General features: G+C 37.8%; 5 protein-coding genes across 7 annotated transcripts; 3 read left to right on the forward strand and 2 right to left on the reverse strand.

The window, feature by feature from the left end:
- Positions 1-5,317: 5,317 nt before the first annotated feature.
- LOC100650360 lies at positions 5,318-7,806 on the reverse strand. The gene is made up of 3 exons (XM_003395181.3): positions 7,450-7,806; positions 6,904-7,239; positions 5,318-6,683 (listed from the first exon to the last, which is right to left on the reverse strand). Exons 1-3 carry the CDS (start codon positions 7,804-7,806, stop codon positions 6,372-6,374), a joined length of 1,005 nt encoding a protein of 334 aa, XP_003395229.2. The 3' UTR covers positions 5,318-6,371.
- A 2,692-nt stretch (positions 7,807-10,498) lies between these two features.
- LOC100650239 (EF-hand calcium-binding domain-containing protein 11-like) lies at positions 10,499-14,694 on the forward strand. Its single transcript, XM_048405048.1, has 4 exons — positions 10,499-13,840; positions 13,912-14,007; positions 14,077-14,212; positions 14,267-14,694. Exons 1-4 carry the CDS (start codon positions 13,805-13,807, stop codon positions 14,425-14,427), a joined length of 429 nt encoding a protein of 142 aa, XP_048261005.1. The 5' UTR covers positions 10,499-13,804; the 3' UTR covers positions 14,428-14,694.
- On the reverse strand, positions 14,166-21,227 carry LOC100651558 (ATP-binding cassette sub-family C member 10). 2 transcript variants are annotated; one of them, XM_012307884.3, is made up of 17 exons: positions 21,168-21,227; positions 20,732-20,881; positions 19,904-20,659; positions 19,443-19,700; positions 19,093-19,366; positions 18,792-19,015; positions 18,471-18,708; positions 18,113-18,381; positions 17,800-18,030; positions 17,526-17,737; positions 16,601-17,456; positions 16,299-16,525; positions 15,727-16,233; positions 15,472-15,663; positions 15,146-15,389; positions 14,931-15,070; positions 14,166-14,867 (listed from the first exon to the last, which is right to left on the reverse strand). In XM_012307884.3, exons 2-17 carry the CDS (start codon positions 20,870-20,872, stop codon positions 14,750-14,752), a joined length of 4,887 nt encoding a protein of 1,628 aa, XP_012163274.2. In that variant the 5' UTR covers positions 20,873-20,881; positions 21,168-21,227; the 3' UTR covers positions 14,166-14,749. The 2 variants fall into 2 exon arrangements, with proteins under 2 accessions (XP_012163274.2, XP_012163276.2); XM_012307886.3 differs by lacking the exon at positions 21,168-21,227 and adding an exon at positions 20,974-21,093.
- A 121-nt stretch (positions 21,228-21,348) lies between these two features.
- LOC105665659 (coiled-coil domain-containing protein 97) lies at positions 21,349-22,877 on the forward strand. Its single transcript, XM_012307887.3, has 3 exons — positions 21,349-22,432; positions 22,514-22,676; positions 22,753-22,877. The coding sequence occupies exons 1-3, from the start codon at positions 21,558-21,560 to the stop codon at positions 22,816-22,818; spliced, it is 1,104 nt and encodes a 367-aa protein (XP_012163277.2). The 5' UTR covers positions 21,349-21,557; the 3' UTR covers positions 22,819-22,877.
- Positions 22,878-23,210: 333 nt separating this feature from the next.
- Positions 23,211-27,491, forward strand: LOC100650114 (vacuolar protein sorting-associated protein 35). 2 transcript variants are annotated; one of them, XM_048405049.1, is made up of 12 exons: positions 23,211-23,328; positions 23,905-24,124; positions 24,206-24,329; positions 24,438-24,633; positions 24,700-24,894; positions 24,969-25,052; positions 25,126-25,362; positions 25,586-25,734; positions 25,803-26,289; positions 26,361-26,780; positions 26,896-27,039; positions 27,109-27,491. In XM_048405049.1, exons 1-12 carry the CDS (start codon positions 23,326-23,328, stop codon positions 27,286-27,288), a joined length of 2,439 nt encoding a protein of 812 aa, XP_048261006.1. In that variant the 5' UTR covers positions 23,211-23,325; the 3' UTR covers positions 27,289-27,491. The 2 variants fall into 2 exon arrangements, with proteins under 2 accessions (XP_048261006.1, XP_048261007.1); XM_048405050.1 differs by having other exon boundaries at positions 23,213-23,328; positions 23,926-24,124.
- Positions 27,492-27,822: the final 331 nt, after the last annotated feature.

Raw genomic sequence — 27,822 nt, forward strand, 5'->3', positions numbered from 1 at the left:
AGAAATTAGAATGTTGCCAACTTCCCGCGTGCGACATTGCTCGGATAAAGTATCTTTTTATTTATACGTTTTCTTTTTTCTAATAAGACTCGTTTCGTCCCCTATACGACTAAGTACGAACCGATTCTCCGATCCATCGCCATCTCTTATACAAGCGTTATCTCTTGATGATACATACAGTTTCTGCACACGATGCATTCTCGCGTTCGTACATCCAGTCACGGCACATTTAAACGAGTTTCGTTACGGAGATTGTCCAGTTGTCATCCCGTTGCTTTGCAGCGGTAAAGTCCATACGAAACTTATCGTACTTGTGAAGATAAAATTGTTTCGTAACCTGTAAACTGCGAAAAAAGGAGCGTCTTCATTTTTCTTCGACGCAAACCTATATGAAAGTTCAAGTAAAATACGAAGAAAATAAAAAGGAAATCTAAAACCGTCTAAAGAGTCGAATATCTTATAGTCGGGCGAGAGCACGGGATTGGCGTCAAACATTTGTGAAAAGGGGTTGAGAAACGGATGGATTGAATCCCTTGGATCGAGTCGAGCTTCTCTTTCGTAAAAATTATGTGCCACTTCGTCTCCCCTACATTGCACATAATAAACGCGGCAAAAGCCGCTCCGCCGTGTCACGATTTCTTGGTACTTTTACGCGCACGTCGTCAAGAAGTCAAGAGGAGGCTACGGGTCGAAACGAATACCGGTGCCGTGCACTTTCAGCCTGTCATTAATGACGATAATTTCCATTCCGCTGTTATAAACTCGGGCGAATTTGCACGACGTGAATATTACGTGTCAGTTCTTCGAATACGGACAATAATTATGGATGGTGGCTCACTTTGCCCCAGTAAACGCCCGTTTATTTAAAGGGTGAACGCAGAAAAGAAAATCCGCAGGGCGAAAGTTTTTGTCTCGCGGCGGTATAATGACGCGGAAGGAGAAAATGTAACGAGACTATGCGACTGGCGGTGGCCATTGGTGTTCTTCGTTCGTACCAGTCCATTCGTCTGATTATTGAAGTTGCAAACGATGCGTCGCCGCAGAAGAAATGCTTCTACGTTGTTTTCCGTGACGACGTCTGAGAAAAAGGAGTCGCCGTGAGAAGCGAACGACTCGCAGACGAACAAGAGTATGCATGTTCGCCATTACGAGATTCTTCCAATCGTCGACAGTTCGCGGAATCTCACGGTCGCGAGAAAAATCTTGACTTCCTTGTTGCACAGGCAAAACATTAAACACGAGGTTGAGTATTCTAAGCAACATGTCGTCTGTCGTCTTTGAATGCGAGGCTTTTGATCAAAGTAATAGTTACCGTACCTACGATCAAACGATAACGTTTCACGAGGATCGTACAACGTCCGATTCGCTAATTTCCTTGGCACCTGATAGGGTTATACGTTGACGAGATTGTGCAAGCTCGATCAATCTCCTATAGGTAGACATAAGTCGGAGCATTACGTAAGAGCAGCACAAAGCTGCCTGATGGAGGTGGAAAGGGGTAAGGGTGGCACAGGTCGCTTTTGTTTGGTTGGAGTGCATGCGTTTCACTGGTAGCAGCGGTAGCGGTAGCAACAGCCAGCAACAGCAGAGAGAGAGAAAGAGTGAGGGTGGCTGGGATCTATACGTGTGCGTGCTTCACCGAGCCACATCGTCCACGCACCCCCTAACGCACCCCAGGCGAAAAGCACGGAGTTCAAGTGTACGTATATATATACACGTATACAGATGCGTTTAATAAGAATACGCGCCAGAGCAGACAGTCGGTGCGACGGTGCAGCGCTAACATTTTATTTATCAGCGCTGATGGCTTTTCCGTTCTTGCAAGGGTCGTCGTTCTTTTTTCTTTTTTTCTTTTTTTTTCGAGAAAGCTGAAAGAAAGAACTCGCTGCGCCTCGCACAATCGAGAACACCCGTTACGACTACAACTCGGAAGGTACCGAGTTCCTTACACCGTTCTCGGTTCGTACTTGCGTCTGCGATATTCGCGTATTTCACGATCGTGCATCTAACGCCCTTACGTAAATATATCGGGGATATCTAAATCCGCGTTTCCATCATTTATTCGTAGCTGGCAGCATTTTTCCAAAGCAGCGTTCAGCACGATGACGTCGTTTCTTCGCAACCGTGATAAATGAATTCGCGATTTCGAATATCTAACAAAGTTGAAACTGTCGAGCAACGTGTCTATGATAACGGTCGCGACTAACATTTTTTCAACAACGAAGCAAAGGTGAACGTTGAAACTTCTCTGGACAAAAAGAAGTTGAACGCTATCACGATCTTCTAGCAATCATGTCAGAACCGCGTATGAAGCTACAGTCATCCACTGATATTTCCTACTCTCGTGATATACCCACCTCGGTGCTCAGAACAGTGAAAAATATTGTCAAGGTGGCGTTGAAATATTACGTCGTGTCAGGCCGCAAGAATTGCTGCGCCGTGCCGCCGACGATAATCTACCGCTGGCCGCGTGCTCGCGACCGACAATTCCTATTACTCGCGTGAGGAAAATACGACCGGGATGACAATGAAGTTCGCGACAGGTGGAATACCTCTCCATACCAAAAGGAATGATTATCGCTTAAATTTAAAAATCCTCCACGTGTACACGACACGAATCCCTATGTTCGGACAATATTTCACCGTGTGACATAGCTGTTCCGCTACCACCGTAAAAACAGGACGCGTCTACTTGACCGCTGCCATCGAGCACTTTTCCTTTGGCAGATTCATTCAAAATTAAATCTTTTCCCCTGGCTAGTTGAAGAGTTAATCGAGTATCCGTGATATTTTAATTCGTTCGCAACGAGAACATTTCGGAATTTTCGTGTTCATGGTGATCAACGTTACCTCTCTGATTCTTTTGTCAGGCGGTCAGTGTCAGTTGCGTGGATCGCGTGAAGGGCATGAGAGAAGGAGAAAAGTTACGGAGAATGAAAATTCAAGCGTGATCGAGAGAAATAGAAGAAAGAAAACGAGCAGCCGCTTAATTAACTCGCTCGCGGTGTCTAACGAGCGGCTAAAACGTTACCGCGATCGGGCTGCGATGTCCAAACACGACTGGAAATCCTGGCGTCCGTCCAACGGGAGTGTCCAAATCATTACACTCTCGTAAGCACGAATTTGTCGTCTCGGCTTGTGAACGTCTCTAACACGCGGATTTTATTTGGAATGGTCGTGCGGTCGGAATAAATCGACTCATCGCGCTACTTTATTCGCAATGTAAATTTTCAACCATGTTGTAAGCAATAAATTCGTTGTGATTTATAAATGCCGTCCGATAAATAAGCTCTTATTTTCCTCGTTAAGAAGCTCGTAAAGCATTGAAAGTTTTGACCGAGATATGGAAATAGGAGATAAAAGGGAAGCGGCAGGGCGAGCTTATTATTCCTGTTTCATATTTCATTGGTTTACATCGGTTTACCTATCAGATTGGATATACATTTTAGCCGCAATCGGTCTACCCACTCGTCTGCCTCTTTTATTTTAATAACGAACTATTAACGGATTTCTCCTCACTCTTTGCTCCCTCCTCGTAGCATCGGTGATCAGAGTCTCTCACCCTTATACACCCTCTTCGTTGGGGCTTCGCTTTGAAGTGAACGGTCGGCGATTGTAAAACTTTATCGCAAAAGAGAAAACAGGAATTATTACAAGCCCGGTCTCATCCCGCCGCGTGATTTCCCTTAGACATTATTATTATTCTCAGAGTACGTATTTCAACGAGCTCACGTTTCAATCGCCTCGACTCAGGATTTCCAGTCTCCTCGAATTTATTTGATCATTTAATGAGAAACCGATTCCCGATCGGTCGATCGTTCATTGATTTTGATACAAAGCTACGCGTGTTTCGCCGTCTTTAATCGTGGTTATCGCGCGTTTATCACGACACGCGGTAATACGTGAACGGCCTCGACGTGACTGCCTTTGATGCGCGGCTGGAATTCATGGCATTTGATCTGAATTAGTGCGCTTTCCAACACCGTGCCATCCAATTTCTGTTGCTGCTATTCATCGCGCTTTCGAGCACGTTGCTCTCATAGATAAGTACGTCGCGATAAACTTCGAATATCAACCTGGCGATCGTTGTTAATTTATCGCGTCGACGCATGCCGCTTTATCGCGTACTCACAATTCCTTCGTTCAACGTCGTTTCTTCTAAATAACGATAATAATAATGAAAGAGGACAAGAAACGATAAGAAGGTAGTAACTTGTTTGCGCTCTTTGTGCGTTCCGGTCGAAGAGCAATAGTGATACGACGGCGAGATGCGAAATTAAGGCATGACATAAGGAATGATACATTAATTCGCGAATCATGTGCTTCCTACCTTTCTCGATAAAAATTTGATCTTTTTCGGAACTATGCTGCAACTAGTCGAGGATATTAGTGGATATTCGTCACGTTCACAGAAATGTACAAGATTTTACGATACATCCGTTAGAAATATGTATAAGAAGATTTCGCATGTATCCGTCAGATCGAGCACGACTTCCGGCAAAGTTAAAACGCTTCACCGATTTTACAATCTTGCTATATCGCAAAGACTACTATACTACACTATAACAACCCCTTTAACTCGTAAGACGCGTCTTGTCTGCAGCTCATACAAATCTTTCTCAGGGTACTTTATCTCAAAGACGACATCGCTCACTAGTCACGGGAAATGGCTCTCGCAATCTTTTCCGTGAATGCCGGTTGCGAGTCCGCTCGACATTCACAGGATATTAAATGAAAACATTGGACCGTTTTCTAGTAGACGGAACTACCTAATATTTGCCAAGAACGATATCGCAAAGGAACCATCAGCAGACACAGGTTCTTTTCTTTCTTGGTTGGTTGCTTGCTTACTCGCGAGCTGGTCGGAGTGCCTACTTCCACCGAGGCTAACTTATACCCTGGTTAAACGTGAAAACCCGGAGACGAGAAGCAGAAGATCTGGAAGGAGGTACGTGAAATCGTATAAGACCGAGATACGCCTTAAAATAATCTTGCCATTTCGCTGGTACGCGCTGCATAATGCCACAGACAGCCGCGGTACGCTCGACTCGAGCCGAATAAACCGAGAGATGAGTAGATTTTATCGCTATCAATTTACAATACGGGCCTCCACGACCACACCGCGACAGGTTTTACGACCCCGTTTTGGTCAACTAACACAAAACGGATCTTATCGACCGCACCCCGATTGTTTGCTCAAATAGAGAACCAATTTTATAGTTTATACACCGCCGCAAGCCGAAATGAATGTTTTCATTCCCCTCGAATTACCGAAACATGCCGAACCCTTTATTTTTTTTTAATTTATTTCTTTTTTCTTTGTGTTTTTCGTAGTGTTTTTCCGCTTTTGTTTCCGTATTCAAAAACGTCGATTGGAAATTTTACGCGTAACAGATTAGCACAACTTTGTCCTCGCAAACCATCGAAAGGTCGAAACAATAGACAACGCGGAATCGAATATTCCAGCAAAATTTTATAACAGTACCGGTCCGTTTATCGCCGCTTTTTCGAGCATGACCATTGGAAAGAGACTCGTAATCGAGCGCGAACGATGATCCGGCAAACCGTCATCGCATTTACGGATTGAATATCAAGACTCATCATCGGCGATCAATAGCCAACAAAATACCATGGCGCTGCATCGATGCAGATAAACAACAAACGGTTACTCTGATTCACCAATGCGATATAATGTTTCATTGTTGTTTCGCGTTGTATCATTAATGGAAGATAATTATTCGATAAAGTGTCCCGTTACAATTGACGCGGCCGTGACATCCTGGCTGTTCGCGGAACCTTGGGAATCACTGCTAAACGAAACGGTCGATTCGTCGAACCTTAATGATCTCGATGAATCGTTCCGTGTCGGGTTCTCACACAGAACAAAATATTTCTTTGATATTTCGTTAATTATTTTTCGCACTTTGTGGAACGAGCTACGCACCAAGATTTCCGGTGTGCTCGCACGCGAGGTTTCCCTGTAAGTCGAGTGGCTCCGCACTCGGTTCAGGGAAGATTATCGGTGTTAACGATGCCATTCTGATGATAGGGTACGTGTACGGCGAGTCTACGCGACTAAAGCACCGTTAGTGCGTATGTTGGCACGTACGGTTACGTGTAATTAAATCGGCGTCGGGTCCACCCCGCACGCTCTTACCCGTTTATTAATTAACGCGTTTCGTAGGAAATTATTACCGTGCGATAAAACCCGTCTGGGTTTTATTCGTTGGTTATTTTCATTCATTCCCGATCGCGAAAGTAATTAATTACGATCATTATCCAATATCCAGTGTATTTCGGGTAAGTTTATTGCAGGCGACGCCGACAACTTTCCACCGAGTACATTCGACGTTTTTTCAACGAAGCTGGATTTAATCGCGAGAGCTGACTAATGGGGTGCAACCTTCGCAATAATCGAACTCCTCCTTTCTCCGCGTTTTGTTATGACACGTGTGAATCATCGGCGATGCAGTTTTCGTCGTACAGAGACTGACCGACGACGTGGATTGGGAAGACGCATCGCTGTTGCAAATATCGAGAAGTTTCTCGATCGATCCCGGTACCGTGGGTTTAAATCTTCCGCCGAGAGCGCGGGCTCCGCGAACAATAGCCTTTTGGATTGCCTTCTCCGCTTCTTTTCGCTCGTATTTCATGCACTCGATCTCCTTCCGCAATTGGTACACCTACGAATAGGATATTTTATCGTAGTGCAAAGGTCGCCGCATCGAACCGATTGACTGATTATTCGAATAACTTTGCGAACGAAACCCTTAACCAGCAGAGAGTGGACTCATAGTCAACGATATTCTACACGGATGAACGAATCAGTTCGCAATTCACTGACAACGAATTATTCGTAAGACATCAGCCAATCGGTCGATCCGCGAGAAAATTATATCACACTTCGCTTTCCAACTTTTGAATTCGATTGCTCTCGCATTTTGGACAAGATCTCGGCGGGCTTGTACGCTCTCTTCCCGGACACGTTTTTGGACTCGCCTGAACGCATTTCTTGACCGGTTGTTTAGACGAACACGTTACCGGTTGGGTGCGTTTCGAGGTAGAACACACATCTTCGACCTGCTTGCAGGATCTCTTGCGTTCACTACCTGAACACGACACTCCCTTCTGTTTCTTCGATTTTATCCGAGGACAGGGTACATCCCGAATATATTTTCTAATCACTTGCTTCTGCGGGCATGGTATCACTTCCAAATGCGTTGGCATCGCCTTCTGTCGCTTCGATATCGAGAATTTTCCTGATTAAATTTGATACATGATTCCGAAATTTGATGACCCGAAGCCCAAATAGTCATCGCGTGAACGTGCCTCCTGTCGAGAATTCGATATGGCGCTCTCGAATATGTCAATGTCGAATGAATATTTTATTCGTAGGATTTCGTACATAAAATGCGAGTCCACGGAGAACAGATATTTCTTCCTTCATACTTTATTGTCCTTTTTTCTACTTTTCATCAATCTCATACGCAATTTCTTTTTACGATTGCCATTCTCCGGGTTGCCCTTCGATTGCAACGCATTTGCAAGATTGTCCTCTGGCTTCTGTGAAAGCGGCCGTTTGTTCGTGTCAGATGGCACGTTACGGCTCAACGAAGAAAATTCAGTGGCAAAACGCGACGTGCCGCTAAAAGCAGCGAGGCCACTCTCATACTCGGCACTGTCGCGTTTTAATTTGCTGTTCTCGGTCTCCAATCGAGCGATCTCTTTCTCCAGCTGTGCCATACGTTTGTCCTTCTCGGTGGCCTTTTTTATCTTCTTGTAGATCTTCCTGTTCTCCGTGGACATCGCCAGGGACGATGAGATGTTCCGGGTCGGTGATTAAAATTGTGGCTGATGTATGTGCCGGAAATTGATTACATTCTTCATAGCGGAAAAAAGTGTCGCCACCTAGCAACAAGGAAACATATGAAAAATCCCAACTCGATCGTCCCGTTGAAAATCGTCTTTTATCGCGGTACAGGACCATCAAACATTATACTTCGTGAAATCGATCCATCGATTTCGTTTCATATAAAATATACGTGTGCACGTATTAAACGTTGCTGCGTTCCAACGCTTCGCGATGTTAGTTGTATGCGTGCATCTCTCTTCGTACGTGTCGCTTTTCACGCACGCAATCATAGTGTACCGCGGTTGTGGATGGAACGAACAGGATGACGTTCGTCGAAGCGGCAAATCGTCCCTCATTTTCTGAATCGTCCGACTAAATGGAACATCCTCGCCGACACGAAAACGTCGCAATATTTTCAACACGACCCCGTAATAATATCGTTTACAAGCAAGATCCCACGGCTAGAAAATTCAGTACTTTCCTCCGGTTCTTTATTCCATTAAAGCGCGGAGTCCTTATAGTTCCGAGCGGAAACTCCGCCAGCCAGACAAACGATGGTCGCTCGCCTCCAATTCTCCTCACACCCCTCGGTCGTTACCTCTTTTTCATCCGGATACCGTAACGGCCTGTTGCCGGTACCGATATTGACGAGGCTTTAATACAGACCTCGCTGCATTAACAGGGTTCGGAATATCGTCGCGGATTCGCAAACTACCCAACTGCCTTTAAATATTTATAAAAAGCCGGGCATGTCCGTGGAATCGGGCGCCGCGCCGGATCGTTTCAATTTCCTTCGTCATCCGCGAACGTGCGCGGATCGTACAAGGCTAAGTCCGGCTTAGGCAAATAAATTTCCCTGGAGTTCGTTTATCGAATTCCTCAACGTGGGTCATCCCCCGTTCAATTTCAACCCTTTGCAACAACACGAACACTGCGAAGGGTTCGTCTTACCATGTTCGACTATAGTTTCGATACGCGTCGCACGGACGCGCACGAAGGCCATCTCCATCCTGCTCTGTACACATATGCCAGCCAGCCGAATTTATTTAACCCAATTAAGGAACCCCGTTGAGAATCTCCGTAGTGACTGCTCGACCAATTGAAAGTTACACGTGTTTTTGTCAGCTCTTGTTTAACGGCAAAGCTAGCGGAGAACGGAGGTGAAACCGGATACGAGACAAGCAGGAGAGATTAAACGAAGAAAAAGAAGAAGGAACACGAGAGAGGGTGTTCTGTAAGCGAGTAAGTGTTCGCTCGACTAAGAAGCCCCCTATCGACGACGGAGAAACCACGGAACCCGTTGCCTGCACCAGGAATCGAGGAAACGGATATACTGTTTCAAGATCGTTGTGAGAAGATCGATCGACTTTTCCCCTGCCTTTAATTAGCGACCCGTTAGGTAAAGGGATAACGCCGTAGCGGGGTAAGCGTAATCAATTCAGGAAACGAAGACCGACAAGAAAACGCTTGGCGAGCTTTTACGAGCAAAGCATAAAGCAAAGACGAAGTAGATAGATAGAGATGAGATATCAAGACGATGAGTAGAAAAGCGCGAGCTTTGAGAACGTTCCAAAAATATTAAAACTGCCACGAGTTTGTTTTCTCTTTCAAAGATTTTTATTTCTCGCACGATTCGCCAGTAGTCGCGTTAAATCTCTTTCTATTTTCAAAATCATAGCCGACTTTTTTTAGTCGCTGACCACGCACAAACAAACCTACAGAGAGAGAGAGAGAGAGAGAGGGAGAAATCCAATTACCGCCTATGCCACATTTGGCATGATACGAATGGACTCGATCCACTCGGAGCTGCATCTATTTCGCATCAGGTGGAAGCCAATTGCATGGACCACGGCAATCGCAACCCCCGCCTCCGATAGCTTTCGGTTAAATTATTATAATGTCGAACGAACAAAGCATAGCTCATCGGAAATTCTATGCTAATGAATTACGAAATCGAATCTGACTACAGTAACGTTCGCCGCGGCAATACTCTTTCACCCTCCCTATTCAATTACCGATACTGCAGCGAAACATATTCCGGTATTTCGTAGAATTTTTCATCGATGATCGTAAGCGAGACTCATTGGTCGCTAATGGAAATGTTAAAAAAAGAAAAGAAACGAGGGGAAAAGGAGAAGAAATAACGTTACTACCGGCAGATAGGATCTTGACGGGAAGAGAGCGTTGTTGATACTAGCTCCATCCTCTTTCGTGCAACTCGTCAATTACGGAACACGTAATGAATGAGCGCCTTCATAATTCGCGAAAAAAACTTATCTCCTCGTCCCTTTAACGCATCAACGGCTGCCGTCAACAGGCGCCCATACGCTTGGCTTAGCTCGGGACGTAGTAATGATTCTACGGAACAGAAGTAAATGTAGAAGACCCACCACCTTCGTGTCTCCGCTATTTCTCGTCGCGACAGACCGTATAATGCGAGCACGACCGTGTCGCGACAGAGAGCGCACACGTATAGAAAGTTTCACCGAAACATCGTCTCGACGATCCTTGACTGAAATTCAGAAGTTGCGTTTCCTTCTCCTTTTTCTCTCCTCCCCCCTCCGCTCGTCTCCCACCGTTTCTTTCCCATTTCTTTCCTTTTTTTTTTTCTTCCTTTTATTTTTTATTTTGCAAACGCATAATAGTACTTACGCAGCAGGCGATAAGGGTTTTACGCGTGAAAATATAGCGTGAAGAACGCACATACCCCAACCATTCGCATTCAGGAAAGTACGAACGAACGTTATTAAGGATGCTCCTCGTGGACGATACCGAACCGGCTTAATGGATTCAATGTCGAAGGATTTCATTTATCCAACCAATGTGTAAGTGCGTGTTTTCCAAGAAGAACGGACTGGCAGACGACAGAAGAAGGAGAAAATTTCCGGGCGGTGCGATAGTCTGTCTCCCGGGGGAAGAACCCAATACGAACGAACTAGACTTCGAAATCCATGGCAATAGCTGAGGAGCGTGCGTGAGCGCGCGCGCGCGTAATATCGCAAACGCATTTATACTATATGCGTGCAATATGCAAGAACGTTCACACGCACCTCTATACCTTACGAACCTTCCCATTGCACGATGCACTAATCACGGTAAAAGCCATAGCTCGCGTCCGTTATATCCGTTATCCGGCTGTGTCTTGCCTTACTTAATGGAAATATGAGAGGCGTTACACTCGTCTGGTGACACGTCTATCCCGTTTTTTTATTTCTAGTAATACCGCGGGGACATTGTTCTACAAACACGGCCGCCGCTGTGTCAACGCGCCGCGTCAACACGGCGTCGAGAGACGTCTCATCGTCGCAGCGCGCCGCGAAGCCTCGACCTCTACCCGAAATTGTATTCGCACTCGCGAAAAACACCACACGGCCAATACTAATCGACCGCCTAATCGAAACGCCATGAAACAGATTCTAGTCCTCGATAAGAAAAAGCATCGATCGCTTTCGCGCATTCCATTCATGGTGCTAAATCTGCAAATGTACCGCTGCGATAAAGAGATCGTCATTACGATTCTGTAATTACCAGGCACATGGATATAACGTCAGAGTCAATTAAACGCGACACCGGATATCGTTTCGGTTTTGCATGGTGCACACTGCGATCGCATGGCGTTTTCAAGATTCGAGCTCGACTAGTCGTGTCCACCTGTGAGCGGTGCAGGGCAAATTGTGATTTATGCGGCCAACATGTTGCCGACTGACGAAAGAGAATTGTGGACGTAATGAGTTATGGTGAGTCGCGGCTTAATGCAAATATATGGTCCGTTGCCATGTAATCAGCCAGTCGCTTGACATCATGCGTGTGTGTGCACGACGGAAGAGAACGCGTTTTACCATGGCCTGCGAATCAAACTTTTCTTCCATGCGAGACCATGCGTTTAACGGGGGCGTAGTAAACGTAGTATCGCCAGTAAACGTTTCTCCACAGCGTTCGCTGGCAATCGCGCTATCGTCGCCTAGCTTCCTTATCCGCCCCAGAACCCCTCATTCGAACGATATTGGCATATTTTCTGTGTAACTTCAAGGGTGAACGAAGGCCTAGACACCCTTCGCTACCGTGGAGATCGCGCCGCACTGACGATAAACCCGTAGACATGAAACACGGGGCGCTATGGGTACCAGGCGTTGCTGATTCACCGATAGTTTCGACTATGTTTATTAACGACGAGTAATATTCTTAGATAAATGCGACGATATTCGAAGCGTGAACAGGCATCGCCCCGCAGGCAAATAGTGCGTGAAATGGAAACGCATGCAAATTGCAACGAGTCAACCGGTAAACTACACGTTAACGTTAACGCGTGTTAGTACGTTACCGTGCGATATATAAACGAGCATACATTTTCCGTTCGATGTCGACGCGCGATTTCCGCTGTTCGCCAACTCGAAACGTCGCCCGAGAATCCAATAACAAAACGCGAACTAGTTTTCGAAGAGCGGTGCGCAGTCGCCGCGATAGTAAGGGTCTCCAGGGCTGTGAGCTCGTTGAAACCAACCCTTGATAGGTGCACTTTTGGGGTAGCCGGCAAGCCCCCTACGCTAGTGACTGTGCTTCAAGCCTCGAGTGCCCAGCGAGACGCGCAAGAGCGAAGGGCTGTGCGTATACCGGCTGTGTCACGAGACGAACTACATCCAAGATGAAATTTCAAATATTCCACGCTTCGCGTTTAATCCTCTTTTTAAGGAGAACCTGTACACGTAATCCCTGCGATGCTCCAGCGGAACTTCCTCTTCCTCAATGGCAGAAAATACGATACCGTACCGTAAACTTCTGTTTTACGATTGAAATATCCATATCGTGATCTTATTCTTTACGAACGTTTACCTACGTGAATTTTATGGTCCGTCGAAGAGTATCGGCTGATGAAACAACGACACCATAAGGCTCCGCTTTTAAGCCGAGATTGCCTGTGCTTTGCGCCGGAAGCACACGTGTTTCAAAGGCGGCTCGTCGTCGCGTCTATAAAGAGCAAAAAAAAAAGAAACAGAACTCCTGCCGCCACGCTAGATTCCCATCTGTGACGGCGCGTCGCCCGGAGAATCGCGGCGAGACGAAGAATTATGAAAACTACTTAATTCGTTGCTTCCAAAAGGGCACGAAACTCGAACGAATTGCAGACAAGGAAACTGCGTTATTGAAACGTGGTACCTTTGACAAAAGAGCATCTATCGTTGGTCATAGTTCAGTTTGTCTCGAAGGAACTCTCTGAATCGATACGATCGTTGAACTGTACAGATTTTATCAGAATTCTGCCACACGTAGAAACGTCTCGCCTCGTATGAAATCGTCGTTGAGAAATAAACACAATATCTGCGAGGTATATGCTTTGTTTGAACTGTCGTCGATGTCGCAGTGAGAACGTACGACAGACGATCGTGCGAAACGCACATCATTAGCGCTATATAAATAATCGTACTGGCCTGTCGTCGTATTAGCCTGTTTCGTCGAGCGAATGCGCGTGAAAAATAATATCGTGCCCATTACGATATACGCATATGCGTGGAACAGAAAAAAGGAATAAACGGGTTTAAATGGCGGGTAATTAAAAACCGGGAAGTAAAATCAGCCGGGGTTACAGCTCATTAGTTTTCAGCGACGAAGAACGGTAACAGAGGCCGCGAAAACGTCCGTTGAATGCCGGATATAGCAGACGCGTTATGTCATCGGGCGCACACAGCCGCAGGAAGACGCGTGTACGTGTCCCGCGGCGGCGTTAATTGGCCCCGCGATGAATATTACAAAATACCACAGCCTGAAAGGAGAGGCACCGCTTTAATTACAATATAATGCGTGTCGGCCGAGCTCCTCGCGTGAAAGACCGATACCTTCTGTCTCTTATTACGCTATTACGCGACTGCAGGCAACACCTCGCTTTCATCAAATTGCTTAATATGGAAATCGTTCAAGAAAGTTTCATTCCAGCCGGATTCATTCGAGGAGGCCGAGATGAAGCCAAACGGCATCAAGGATCGCGCGAGCATTGTAAAATGGAGATTCGATCGCGGTAATAGTTGTAATATCCGAAATTTTGGTCATTTGAAATTTGATTTCAGGCCTTCAACTATGCCGACGTTGATGGAAGGGGATCTTTGAGCAAACGAGAGTATAAAATAGCGATGACTGTTGTCTTCGGATGTCGCCCGAACAAAGTAAAGTCGTTTTTTAAGAAGAAAATAATTTTTTGCTTAAATATAGTTTAATTTTCTCTTGATCTGTAGACGGAAGTGAAGCAGATTTTTCAGTCTACCGAGAGAATTCTGTACGGAGAGTTTGAATCATGGGTGTTCAAGAAGAGTAAAACGGATGATTCATACGTTAATGCAGAATTATTATTCGCTTTACTGGATAAGGATCGTAGGTATTGTTAACAATAGATTTTTCAATGACATCAAGGAGCCTCTCTTGTAGATAAAGGATATTTAATATTGGATGATTTCTATTCTGCAAGCAAGTCTGTCAACTTGAAAGTATTACCGACAATGTGGCAAACGATGTTCAAAGAATTAGATCGTTACAAAAAAGGATACATCGATTTTTATGAATTTTTACGTATATTACCGACAACATAAGAGGTAGTCTGACTTAGTACAAATATCTTAAGTATAAAACAATAAAAAATCAAATATTTTGTCTTGTATCGTAATCTCCTAGTACGTTTACTAAATTAACACATTATTTATATTCTTATAGATTATATTCGTACGAAAATAATTATGATTTATAGGAAAAAATACCGATTTCTTACCGATGATGTACAAGATGCGTTATGCTATATACGGTAAAAATAACTAATACTATGACACATTATAAGACCACGTACTTGTAAAAAGTTCATTGCGTAAGAAAAAATAAATATATTTAGATGAAACATCTTAGTTAGTCTTAGAACGCTCATTCCTTGTCAGAAAATTCTTGGCTTACCAAATGATAAAAATGGGAATTAACATTTTGAATCAATAAATTCGGTTCTTCAAATTCTAAAACTTCGCCATCTCCTATTACGAGAACTCTAAAATAAAAAAAGATACGTATCAAACATACACGTTTAGAGTAAACTGTAAAACTAACATACCTATCACAGTACATAATCGTCCTTATCCTATGCGCTATAGTGAGTACTGTAGCGGTCTGGAAGGAAGACTTTATTGTCGCTTGAATAAACTTGTCTGTTTCTTGATCAACATTTGCCGTAGCTTCATCGATACAGACGATCTATAAGAATAGATTAATAATTAAAAATTATATAAAATAATATCTTGTGTTTCCAATTTAAAAACTTGATAATACCTTAGCGTTATGTAAAATTGCTCTGACTAAACACAACAATTGCCTTTGTCCTGCACTAAAATTGCTACCACTTTCATTTAAAGTAGCACCAAGACCCCCTAAACGATGTACCAACGAATGAATTTTGCATTTCTCGAGAGCTTTATATATTTGTAAGTCTGGATATTGATTTAGCGGATCAAGATTTTCTCGTATCGTACCCGAAAATAAAAATGGATTTTGAGGTATGATAGCTAATCGAGATCTGAAATGATTTAAACTCTTACTTGTCTATACTGATAAATTAATCATTTCTTAAATCGGGTAATTAGTTTGACGCAACTTACCTTATTGCATTTAGTTGCAAAGTTCGTATGTTCACGTTATCGATCAATATGCTCCCGGAAGTTACTTCCGTCAATCTAAATAATGAAGCAAACAGGGAACTTTTACCAGCACCTGTACGACCAACAATTCCAATCTTTTCTGCTGGCCTCGTAACAAATGATATCCCATTCAATGATGGCACTAAATGCTCTCTGCATGGTTTAAACATCGATTATAATACTGAATAATAGCATTTAATTAGTTGTGTTAATTACCTATATTTTAAAACGACGTCCCTAAATTCAATTACACCTTGACTCGGCCAAGCATATGGTGGATTTTCTCCTTTTGCAGTTTCTACTGGAACATTCTCTAAATACTGTTTTACACGTTCAACCGCGATCATTTCTCTCTCCGTTTCGACAAATGCGTTTACTACGCCAGATAGCAACCCAGTCACGGACAATGTGTAAGTAATAATAAGACCTATTAAACCAGGGTCCGCAATGTCATATTGATGTTGTAAAACTGCTATATTGCTCACTCCTGCTAAAAGTGCTACTCCAATGAGTTGTAATCTTAATGCAAGCCACTGGCTCACTGCAAACGACGCAAACTGCGTTTTTTGACTGATTTCTAACAAGAGTTCGTTTGCTTGTTTGAAGCGAGATACCATGCGAAAAGCTCTAATGGTAGATAGTCCATGTAGAGTTTCATTAAAATGTGCATATAATGGTGAAAGTGCGGCACTAGATAAGCGCTTCAATTCTCTCGATGTTAATCTGAAAATTTTAATAAAATAACATGTGACTCGAGACACATTCGCGTAATGTTTCAAGCAACACACCTATAATGATTTTGAATCCAATGATAAACCGGTATCAATGGCGCCAGTACCAAAAGTATCCACGGTAGTCCATAGGCTATGACAATAACTGTTGCAATCAATCCAAATAACTGAGCGAATAATATATTAGCGATGAAAGGAAGACTATCATCGACTGTATATGTGTCGGATGAAAACCTATTTAGAATTCTTCCAAATGGTTGAATATCAAAAAATACAGCTTTAGCCTAAAGAAATATCCTATGTTATTCGGGCTATATATTTTAGCATGATATTAGGTATTTTTTATGAAGCTTACATACCCGTACTACAACCTTTAAAAGTTGTTTGTGTATAGAAATTGCTGCTTGAATTCCACCATATGCAAACATAAATGCTCTCATTAATGTGAATAATGTATTAAATACAGCTAATAGCGCATATACCGTTAAATAATAATTAGTGCTTATATTATGATTGTCAAAGACATAATCTAATCGTAAAGTTGGTGAGCTATCTGTGATATTAGTTACACTTTTGTTACTGTGAGTAACCCAATAAGAAAGCCATAAATCCGTGATGTTTTTGGAACTTTGCATTAGGAACATAGAGAGCATTATTGAAATTGCTAAATAATATCCTATTGCTTTTATGTAACAATTATATACACCAAGTTGAACTTTGCCTTTTTCTTTATATTCTTCATCAAGCAAGGGGTCCTCTTTATTTTTATCAGTTTGATATAGTTCTCTTGGTAAATCATTTATGGATATGTTGTCTAAGTCTGACTCTATAGACTCTGAAGATAATAAGTAATCTTCTATATCAGGTAACATGTCACTTGGTTTACCCTGATTAATGATCCTGCCTTTTGACATTTCTATTACTAAATTTGCATATATTAAATATCGAGTTTGATGAGTACATAATAATCTTGTTTTGTTATTCAGTAAACCCATAATAACACGTTTAAATATATAACTAGCGACTTTTGGATCTAAAGTCGCCAAAACATCGTCTAATAAATAAATATCTTTATCCGCATATACAGCACGTGCCAAAGAAATTCTTGTTTTTTGGCCTCCACTTAACGTGTTTCCTGCTTCGCCAATAGGTGTTAGATCTTTCTTAGGCAAGGAATTTAAATCAGCACTGAGAGCACATGCTTTCAAAATATTCCTGTTATAAATAATTTACTTCAATTACGAATACTGCAATATTTTTTCTCATACACAATTCAATACTTACTTATATTTATTGTAATCATATGATTTCCCAAAAAGAATGTTGTCTCGAATTGTACCACGTTGTAACCACGGATTTTGTTTTACATACGCAAAACCGTTTTCGATGTCATTTACTGCTATCGTACCACGGACTTTAATAATTTCACCTAAAATACCATCTAAAAGTAGTGATTTTCCGCTACCTACTTCTCCTATGATACCAATTAAGTGTCCCTAGAACAAAGTACACGATTCATAAAATTTAATTCAATTAAAATGGACAGCAATGTTATTACCTTTGGAACAGTAATATTAATGTCATGTAGACTAAAAATAGCATCATCTTCAAAGGTAACAATCTTTCTAGACTCTGAACTACCAGATGGGCTTGAGATATCTTTAGGAGTAGTAAGACCATTTTGTTCTATATTTTGATCTGTGTTTATGCTAAGCATTGTATCCTGAAGCACTAGATCTATTCCAGGTGGTGGTTTTGAATAATATGATGACATATCCGCATCTGGCAACTATATTAAATTGAACTTAATTAATATTTTTTAATCAATTTTAAACCTATAAAAACGCAATTAAACTGCGAGCTTAACTCACATCTAACATTTTCTGAATTCTCTTAAGTGATACCCAAGCTTCTGTAAGACCATTCAAAACCCATGGAAATGCATTTAGTGGAGCTATTAACATGTTCAATAATGCCATACTAGTAAATACTGTCTTTGCATCAAGTTCATGTCCAAGGAGTACATAAGTAGCAAATGTTAATATAGATATCAATACAGGTGTTGTAGCCCAAAAGTAAACACACAAAGCATCTAGATATTTTCTACCCCGTAAATATTTAATCTCATTTTCACGCAATTCTGTATTAAAAAACGAAAACATAAAATATCATGTACGAGGATGAGAGAATAATAAAAAAACAAATTCGTATTTCTGAAGATGCACTAACTTGATATATTCCGCAAAAAATGGTCTTCCCACACATTTAATTTAATCGTAGTTATTCCACGTAATGCTTCCCCTACAAGTCTCACCCTTTGATCTTTACATTCCATTAATTTCGTGCTATATTTTCCAATTTGAGTTGCTATCGCTTTATTTATAGGTATAAGTATTATTGCAAAAGCAATTCCAGCTAAGAATGAAACTCCTATTAGCTTGTATAGAAGATATAATGTTACAATTAACTGAAAAACATATAAATATAGAAGTATACTAAGTGCTCATAAATCGATTTTTAATAGAGCTATAGAATAAAATAAGAAATTACTTGTAATGGTATACTCCAAAATGCGTGAAAACTTGCACAACTGTTAACAAGTCTATCACTATCCGTACTCATAAAATTAGCAATCTCACCAAAATTAAATTGCTGCTTCAATTGAATATTTGAAGAGTGCAAAATCTTTCTATATAACAAAGTTACAACTGTACAACGAATTTTTAAACCAACTACTGACATCCAGAAGGTGAAATGAGTATTACAAAATGCTCCTAAAATAAGAAAATTGTTAGGGCTTCTAGCAAACATATTCCTTATTCAAGGATTAGTCAGTTCTATGAATACCTACCTATTAAAGCACTTATAAATATTAATGATGCATATAGGTATCCATATGAGATAGGTTCATTTTTGTCTTCAATAAAACCAATTAATTTGTTCAGTATTAATGGTCCCATAAATGAAGTAGAATCAGTGATAAATTTTAATATTCCAACAGAATAAAACTCCCAACCAAAGCATTTATGCAATAAGTTAAACAAGGTCATTTTGTTTGTAACTGTTTGGACATGTTCTTCTAATATAGACTCAAAATTTTCTACTTGATTAGTTATATCATTTGGCTAGAATGTATTTATAAATTTAAAAGTAACTATTTTGGTCATTAACATAGTTGAAAAAATATAATATTACATTTACCATATTTTGTAGATGCTTGTCGATCTTTTGATTAATTGTATTAGTGCTGATATACTCTGGTAAATCAAATAAATCATCTGAATGATTTAATAAACCATGAACACCCTTTTCCATTAATGGGTTTACCCAATGAAATATAAGTTTGGAAGATGCGGTTGCATCCTCCATAGCAGTCCCAAGATAAATTGGGTCCTGCCCTTCGGGAAATCTTACATAAGAAGAATTAGGACTACTCAATAGTGCAGTTTGTTCTCCTATCTATAAACATATTTCTCATTGATTTGTGATATCTATATTTACTCAATAATCCATGATTTTAGATATCATAGTCAATTTGGTAACAGCACATACATTTAGTAGCAGATGTCTGAAATCTCTTACACTGATAAGCAAACAAAAAACGCTAATCACTGATAATATGAACCAATATATTTGGAAATAAACAACTTATAATAACTTACTTCATTAAATTGAGATGATCTCATATCTTGTAAATTACTATGACCGGGTATCAATGTTATAGCATAAAGTATTAATAGAGTGACAACGCTGATACTAAATCCCAATGACAAATTTGGTAGAACATCATTTTGAGGATTGTATTTGATATGGCTTCTTAACAGCAATGTAGAAATAACAATCAATAAAAATATTAATGCCCGAAGTAAAACTGGACCACGTGGATTAAAATTCCTTCCTCTTCTTAAGCTTGTTATGAAACAAAGATGAACAACCCATGCTAATCCTTCAGTACCTGCCACAAGATAGTCAATAGGTTTAGCTGATGTGACTTTATCTTTGACTGCAGTTAATATTAGACTATATTCTTGTGTGTTAGAATTAATAGAAGATTCAGTGATATTCTGGATGCTGTTCTTTGGGAAAAGAATTGATTTTGCAAAATCAATAGTACGATTCCATTCATCTTGTATATGATGTAATATACTTGAATCCTCCAAAGATACATTTGGCTTTTCAGTTGATGTCATAATATACTCTTGTATCTGATTATTACTAGGTAATACATGCTTTGGTGGAGCAAGAGCAGTATTACTAACAATAATATATGCTCTAAGTATAGGAAGAATTATAAGGCACACTGTAATTATAAGTCTCAACTTTATAACATAATTAGAGCCAAAATGACGAATGGGATATATATTTCTTTTTCCACAGTGATAAGCAGAAACTATAGCGATACAGATTAAAACTGGAATCTAAAAAGTATTTTAAAAGATATTATAATATGTATGATTTATGTACATGAAGCATCAGTGTCAATGAATTACCTGGAGACAAAGTTGTTGAAAGCAAATATCAAGATCATGGGTATTTGGATTTAAAGGCTTAATGCCTCCACTGTACCCACATAATTCTGTCCAATTCCATTTCCATGTTTCTTCATCATCATCAGTTAACCACTTATCCATATTTAAAATCTAAAAATAAGTTCAAACTAAAAAATGCACCTTTGTAAAACAAAGTATATTACAAAAGAATTAATGTCTACTTATGTAGACACAATATCTACTTTGTAATAAGTTGTAGGAAAAGTATGAAATTCCTATTGCACATAATTAACAACTAAGCACTTATTTATTTATTTTGTAAAATTTCTTATCTGTTATTCCAAATACCATAATTGTTTGCAAACATTGTTTGAAATAATAATTAAAAGACAACCTACAATAATATAACAGATTTGCCATATTATAATGTACTTACTGATGAAATATGTATTTCAGTTTATAAACTAATAGTTTATGCACTATCATGTATGTATATGTATATATACATGTACACATATATATATGTATCTTAATATTTATTATATATCGTGGTGTATCATATTTCGAATTATACAGTCTCATATCAAAGTAAACTTGTAGGTTAAGTTTTTGATGACAGCCAGTGTCGATGACGTATATGATATGGATTGTATAAAAAACATACATTAAATTAAAAATAAAAACAAAATCACTATTTTAAAAATGATTTACGTCGCCAGTAAATGTAGAATTACAATATATGAGATGTAATACAAATTAATAAATTAATTGTATTGATTGAATTATGTTAAAATTGTGGTTATCAAATAAAACAGTGTGATTAAACATGAATAAACAAGAAGATACACAAAATAATGCCCCGCATATGACTGTAGATTACAAAAATAACGAAAATGGTTCGCAACAAACTTCTTTAAATGAAGTGGATAAAAATTTAAAAGAGGAACTGTTGCATCATATAGCAAAAAGTAAGGCAATTTTTAAGAGTCAACAAAAAGATGATCCAGATTTAACTTTTAAAGAAAAGCTAATAATTGCACGTAATATTCTTAAAAAAAGTTACTGTTTATTCTTGTCCAAATTTGGTCATTATATGAAAAAAGAACATTTAAAGTTTTTTGAAAACTGTAAAGATGAAGATTATGAAGTCGCTTATCATTGTAATAGATTACAAAGATATTTTAACAACTCAAAAAGACAAACAGATGTTAGAAATAGAAGATACCAGGCCTTAAAAACATTAATAGAAGAAGGGGAGTACTTTAGTGAAACTGAAATGATGAAAAGAAATCCATTATTATACGAACATTTAATTGGACAATATATGACTGAAGAACAAAAGAAACTTAGGGATAATATAGATACTAAAAATATTACTTTCGTGAATTTATTAATGGAGAATATTGAACGGGATAATTTAAAGATGAAACAAAAATTACAAGAGGAAGAAGAACAAAATGTACTAGAGGAAAATGATACAGATGAAGAACAAGAGGATATATATGATTCGAAGGATAATGAAGAAAGAACTACATATTGGGGTAAAACATCCAGCTTAGAGAATGAAATAAAAAATAAAAATGAAGCAGTAAAAGAGCCACATTGCATTTCAAAGTCTGAAAAGCAAGTATTAAAAGAAGAATTTGTGACAAATATGTACCAAAGCTTTTTAGATGGGAAAGATTTGGATTTTGATTACAGGTATTTATAAGTATTTAATTTCATAATGGAATTTTAATTTATTGTTTGCACATTATAAATATATTTTTTATATCTTTTCAGCACTGTTGATGATAATGAAGCGTATGACAACATAGATATAAGAACACAAGATGAAGAAGATAAATATTTTGATTCAGAATCGCCTGAAACTATAGGTCCAATTGAAGATATAAATGAAACTGAGACTGAGGATGAACTGGATATTTATATGAAATCATTGAAGGTTAATTGATATTTCACAGCTTATGATCAGTTCATATTAAAAGTTCTGATTTATAAAAAGATTGTTTATTCAATAGGAGCAGGTTGCTACAGATAGGCTCCCCTTGGATAATCTTGTATATGATAAATACTCTCAGATGTAATCTTTTACATGTATAATAATTTAGATGCAATATTTATAAATAAAAAAGTATAAAATCTATAAAAATATAAACATTTATTTACTCCTTCAATCAATGATATCACAAGCACATTATCTACTAAATAAAATAATTAAGATCTTGATAGATATTCAATTTAGTAGAGGAAAATTATAAAACCAATATTTATGATTAAATATCATGAATTATTAAGAGAAACTTTTTTTTATAGTTCAATATAAATAGAAATAATTTTATCTGCTATAACAACAAATATTATATATATATACACAATATATACAAATATTAGTCTTTGTATATCAGTATATCTAATTCAAAGTACATATTTGTAATTACTACAAAGTACATATCTGTAGGAATATATATTCCCATGTCCATGATAATTACATATACTAGTATATACATACAGTTCATATGGAGCGTGTCACTTTTAGCGGTGGGTGTTTCAAGTGCGGGAAATAAGTGTTGAGTTTTTTTAAGAAAAAGAAAATGGTAAGCATAAATTTAAACCTAAAAAGCATGTTAAATCCTTGCTTGTGGAAACAGTCCATTATATGCCAATCGAATTCGAACGAAAGTATAAGAAATTATCTTTAGCAAAATTATTTTAGTGTCATGAAGGTTAACTGTCGTCAAAATTTCGTTGTTTATGTTGTACATTTCAGTGAGTGTTTAAGGTCCGTCTGACATTTTTTAATCTTTTATTAAGTGCGATGAAAAAGTCATTTTAATAATACATTTTCTTCTATTTAATAATATTTTTCTAAAATTATATCCTCTAACTTTAATCAAACATTGTATCAAAAATAATAAAACTTGAAACCTGTATCAAGAATATTTTAATTATAGTACATTTTTATTATATATGTATTGTAAAATCAGACAATTTTTTGCTTTTTGTATAATTTATGTAATTCTTTCATTTTATAAATATTAATGGGTTAGTTTTATAGATATAATATAGTAGATTAGTCCCTCCTTGCTTCTTTTCTATCATAGAAGCATAAAATGGTGCATGCTTGCATTGAGTGGCTTACCTAGCATGGTACTACCTGGTGTTCCTGGTAGGTATCTTTATTTTTCTCGCAGCCAATGACACCTGCTATAACGGGAGTAGAAGAGCAAGAAAAACTACTTGAAGATGCAATTGGTGTGGTTAAAGTACAAGCTTTTCAAATGAAACACTGTTTGGACAAATCCAAATTGATGGATGCATTAAAACATGCAGCTACAATGTTAGGAGAACTTCGAACATCTCTTTTAAGTCCAAAAAGTTACTACGAATTATGTATCCTTATTAATTTTAAATAACTAATTATTTTTAATAATAAGATAACAACAATATATTTTTCTTTACATTTAATGTTAGATATGGCTATTACTGATGAACTAAGACATTTAGAACTTTATTTGTTAGATGAATTTCAGAAAGGGAGAAAAGTTACAGATTTATATGAATTAGTGCAATATGTTGGAAATATTGTACCTAGACTGTAAGTTTATTACAGAAGTATCATGCCAATATACATTATGCATATTATGTTGCTCGTACTTAATATACTATTAATTATGATATCCTGATAATATATATATTCTTATAGGTATCTGCTTATCACTGTTGGATTAGTATATATCAAAACAACACCTGGATTAAAAAGAGACTTATTAAGAGATTTGGTAGAAATGTGTAGAGGAGTTCAACATCCTTTAAGGGGGCTCTTTTTAAGGAATTACCTACTACAGTGCACTCGTAACATTTTACCAGATGTTGCTGAAGAAGATGATGAAGATGGAAGTGTATGTATAAAAGCAAATTATACAAATTATGCAATTATGCAAAAGCAAATAATTATTCTTTCTTAGGTCCGTGATAGTATAGACTTTGTCTTGATGAATTTTGCTGAAATGAATAAATTATGGGTACGCATGCAACATCAAGGTCATACTAGAGATAGAGAAAGAAGGGAAAGAGAAAGAGAAGAACTTAGAATATTAGTGGGAACTAATCTTGTACGACTTAGCCAATTGGAATCAGTTACTTTAGAGAAATACAAAAAGGTTGATCTTAAATACATTTAATTTTTTGAAGCATTAAAAAGTGTTTGTTATTGGCTAATAATAATGGTTTTTAGCGTGTTTTACCAGGCATTTTAGAACAAGTAGTCAGTTGCAGAGATGCAATTGCTCAAGAATATCTTATGGAATGCATAATACAAGTAATTAAAATAACTAAAAATGTTTGAAGTAACAGTGTAATATGATTAATAATATATCCATATTATTATTTAGGTTTTTCCTGATGAATTTCATCTACAAACTTTAAATGCATTTTTAAAATCTTGCGCTGAGTTGCAGAATGGTGTAAATGTAAAAAATATAATTATTTCGTTAATAGACCGTCTTGCAGCATTTAGTCAAAGATCAGATGGTGTGGGAGGACCAGGAAGTCCTAATCAAGTACCGGGAATTCCACAGGATGTAAAACTTTTTGATGTTTTTAGTGATCAGATAGCTATAATTATACAGGTAAATATAATTTGTGAAATAGAAGGATGTATAGTATTAACTAAATTTTACTGTATTTATAATTTCTGTGATGATCAAATACTACATAAATTTGATATTAATGTGATTACTTACCAATATATAAGTTATCCTTACTCACTTAGTTTAAGTCTGAGAATTATTTTTAGTAATAATTACTGAATTAATAATCTCTTTTATTGTTAAAATTAGTTATCATTTGCAGACTAGACAAGATATGCCCCCAGAGGACATAGTTTCTCTTCAAGTAGCCCTCATTAATTTAGCACATAAGTGTTATCCTGATAGAGTAAACTATGTGGATAAAGTTTTGTTAACAACTGTTCAAATATTCCAAAAGCAGAATGTAGATAAGTATGTATAATACAATAGAATTAAGTTTTTACAAACGTAATTATGTAACGAATTTAATAAATTTTCAGGCTTGAGTATAATAGTGCTGTATCAAGAGAATTAGTGAGACTAATGAAAATTCCAATAGATAACTATAAAAACATCTTAACTGTTTTGAAGCTTGAGCATTTTGCTCCATTACTAGATTACTTTGACTACGAAGGCAGAAAGTTATTAGCTATTTATATAATAACAAATATTTTAGAAAATGAGACTTTAATACCAACTCAAGAACAAGTAGATGCAGTTCTTTCTATGGTATCTCCATTGGTACAAGACCAACCAGATCAACCCAACATAGAAGAAGATCCTGAAGACTTTGCAGAAGAACAGGGTCTTCTTGGTAGATTAATACATCATTTTAAGTCTGAGACAGCTGATCAACAATATATGATATTAAGTGCAGCCAGAAAACATTTTAGTGCTGGTGGAAATAAGAGAATAAAATATACTCTACCACCAATTGTATTTCAAGCTTACCAACTTGCTTTCACATATAAGGGATTAAAGGATCAAGTTAATAAATTACTAACTTACTTGCTGTGACATTTAGATTAGATGATTAACTTAATTTTCTGTTTTTGTAGGATGAAATGTGGCAGAAAAAATGTCAAAAAATCTTTCAATTCTGTCATGCAACTATTACAGCTTTAATGAAGGCAGAACTGGCCGAACTGCCATTGAGATTATTTCTTCAGGGTGCAATAGCAATAGGAGAAATTCGTTTCGATAATTTTGAGATGGTTGCTTATGAATTTATGAGTCAAGCATTTTCAATATATGAAGATGAAATAAGTGATTCTAAGGCGCAGTTAGCAGCTATTACGTTGATCATTGCTACATTTGAACAAATGAGTTGTTTTTGTGAAGAAAATGCAGAACCAATACGCAATCAGTGTGTTTTATATGCTAGCAAATTATTAAGAAAACCAGATCAATGTAGAGGAATTGCTATTTGCTCTCATATATTCTGGTCTGGAAAATCATTAGCAACTGGTGGAAAAGAGGTAAGTATTATATATATATATTTTAGTAATATGTAAATATGATTATACATGTGTAGTATTTAATAGCATTATTAAAAAATATAATTAAATAAATATAATTGCGCAATTATTTTAGATGCAAAATAAATCTAGGGTATTAGAATGTTTAAGAAAAGGTATCAAAATTGCAAATCAGTGCATGGATACTTCAGTTCAAGTACAATTGTATGTAGAACTATTAAATCATTACATTTATTTCTATGAGAAAGATAATACTACGGTAAGAATTACTGATGTTCTTGAGAGTTTTTATTAATATATATATATCTTAATAGCTATTTATTTTCAGTTCACTGTTGATATTGTAAATCAAGTGATCGCAAAGATTAAAGAAGAACTCCCCAACCTAGAAGTTAGTGAAGAAACAGAACAAATTCAAAAACATTTAGCTAATACATTAGAACATTTAAGGAATAGAATGGAATCTCCAGAAACGGATAGCCTATCATATCAAGGACTTGTCCTTTAATGTAACTATTGTATGCGATAATTTTGTATATAAAGCGTCTACCAATTATTTTACGAAATGAATTATAAATTCTAAAGATAAACGCTTACTAGGTATAAATCACCACAATTTAAACATCAGTTTACTTACAAAAATTGTTAATAATGTATCGCAATTCATTTGTTGACTCATGAAATATAATCTGTATATTTGTTTTAACAAAATGTTGTCAAATTAAACTATTTTTATTACCTCACTAGCATAATGGACAATACTTTTTACAAATGTTAAATCAATGATTCTTATCAAAGGATAGATTAGTGACATACACACTCATATTTCTGTTTTATGAATACAATAGAACAATATTTTTTTACATCTATTAATTTAATCGTCCTAAGAGAATAGTTCTAATAGAATAGACGTGACCTGCGATGCTTTTTCGTGGTCCACGTCTTGGAGATCACTTGACCCCGTTACCATTTTCGCGTCACATGCGATGTTACCGATACAGTATAATACCAGTTAGAATTAAAACTAGAACCATGTATGAAA

This window comes from Bombus terrestris, chromosome 4 (genome assembly GCF_910591885.1).
Source record: "Bombus terrestris chromosome 4, iyBomTerr1.2, whole genome shotgun sequence".
Taxonomy (NCBI): Eukaryota; Metazoa; Arthropoda; class Insecta; order Hymenoptera; family Apidae; genus Bombus; species Bombus terrestris.

Excerpts from the sequence above, each read along its gene's own strand:
- LOC100650360 (XM_003395181.3), bottom strand. The coding sequence starts at position 7,806 with ATGTCCACGGAGAACAGGAAGATCTACAAGAAGATAAAAAAGGCCACC. Across the intron at positions 7,240-7,449 it reads GTAGAAAAAAGGACAATAAA|CGACAGAAGGCGATGCCAAC; the intron begins GTATGAAGGAAG and ends TCGATATCGAAG. Across the intron at positions 6,684-6,903 it reads TTCAAAAGTTGGAAAGCGAA|GTGTACCAATTGCGGAAGGA; the intron begins GTGTGATATAAT and ends TCCTATTCGTAG.
- LOC100650239 (XM_048405048.1), top strand. The coding sequence starts at position 13,805 with ATGAAGCCAAACGGCATCAAGGATCGCGCGAGCATT. Across the intron at positions 14,008-14,076 it reads TCGGATGTCGCCCGAACAAA|ACGGAAGTGAAGCAGATTTT; the intron begins GTAAAGTCGTTT and ends CTTGATCTGTAG. Across the intron at positions 14,213-14,266 it reads CGCTTTACTGGATAAGGATC|ATAAAGGATATTTAATATTG; the intron begins GTAGGTATTGTT and ends CCTCTCTTGTAG.
- LOC100651558 (XM_012307884.3), bottom strand. The coding sequence starts at position 20,872 with ATGGATAAGTGGTTAACTGATGATGATGAAGAAACATGGAAATGGAAT. Across the intron at positions 20,660-20,731 it reads TTCAACAACTTTGTCTCCAG|ATTCCAGTTTTAATCTGTAT; the intron begins GTAATTCATTGA and ends AATACTTTTTAG. Across the intron at positions 18,382-18,470 it reads TTTTTTGCGGAATATATCAA|AATTGCGTGAAAATGAGATT; the intron begins GTTAGTGCATCT and ends TTTTTAATACAG.
- LOC105665659 (XM_012307887.3), top strand. The coding sequence starts at position 21,558 with ATGAATAAACAAGAAGATACACAAAATAATGCCCCGCATATGACTGTA. Across the intron at positions 22,433-22,513 it reads GATTTGGATTTTGATTACAG|CACTGTTGATGATAATGAAG; the intron begins GTATTTATAAGT and ends ATATCTTTTCAG. Across the intron at positions 22,677-22,752 it reads TTTATATGAAATCATTGAAG|GAGCAGGTTGCTACAGATAG; the intron begins GTTAATTGATAT and ends TTTATTCAATAG.
- LOC100650114 (XM_048405049.1), top strand. Across the intron at positions 24,125-24,205 it reads AAAAAGTTACTACGAATTAT|ATATGGCTATTACTGATGAA; the intron begins GTATCCTTATTA and ends ATTTAATGTTAG. Across the intron at positions 25,053-25,125 it reads TTATGGAATGCATAATACAA|GTTTTTCCTGATGAATTTCA; the intron begins GTAATTAAAATA and ends ATTATTATTTAG.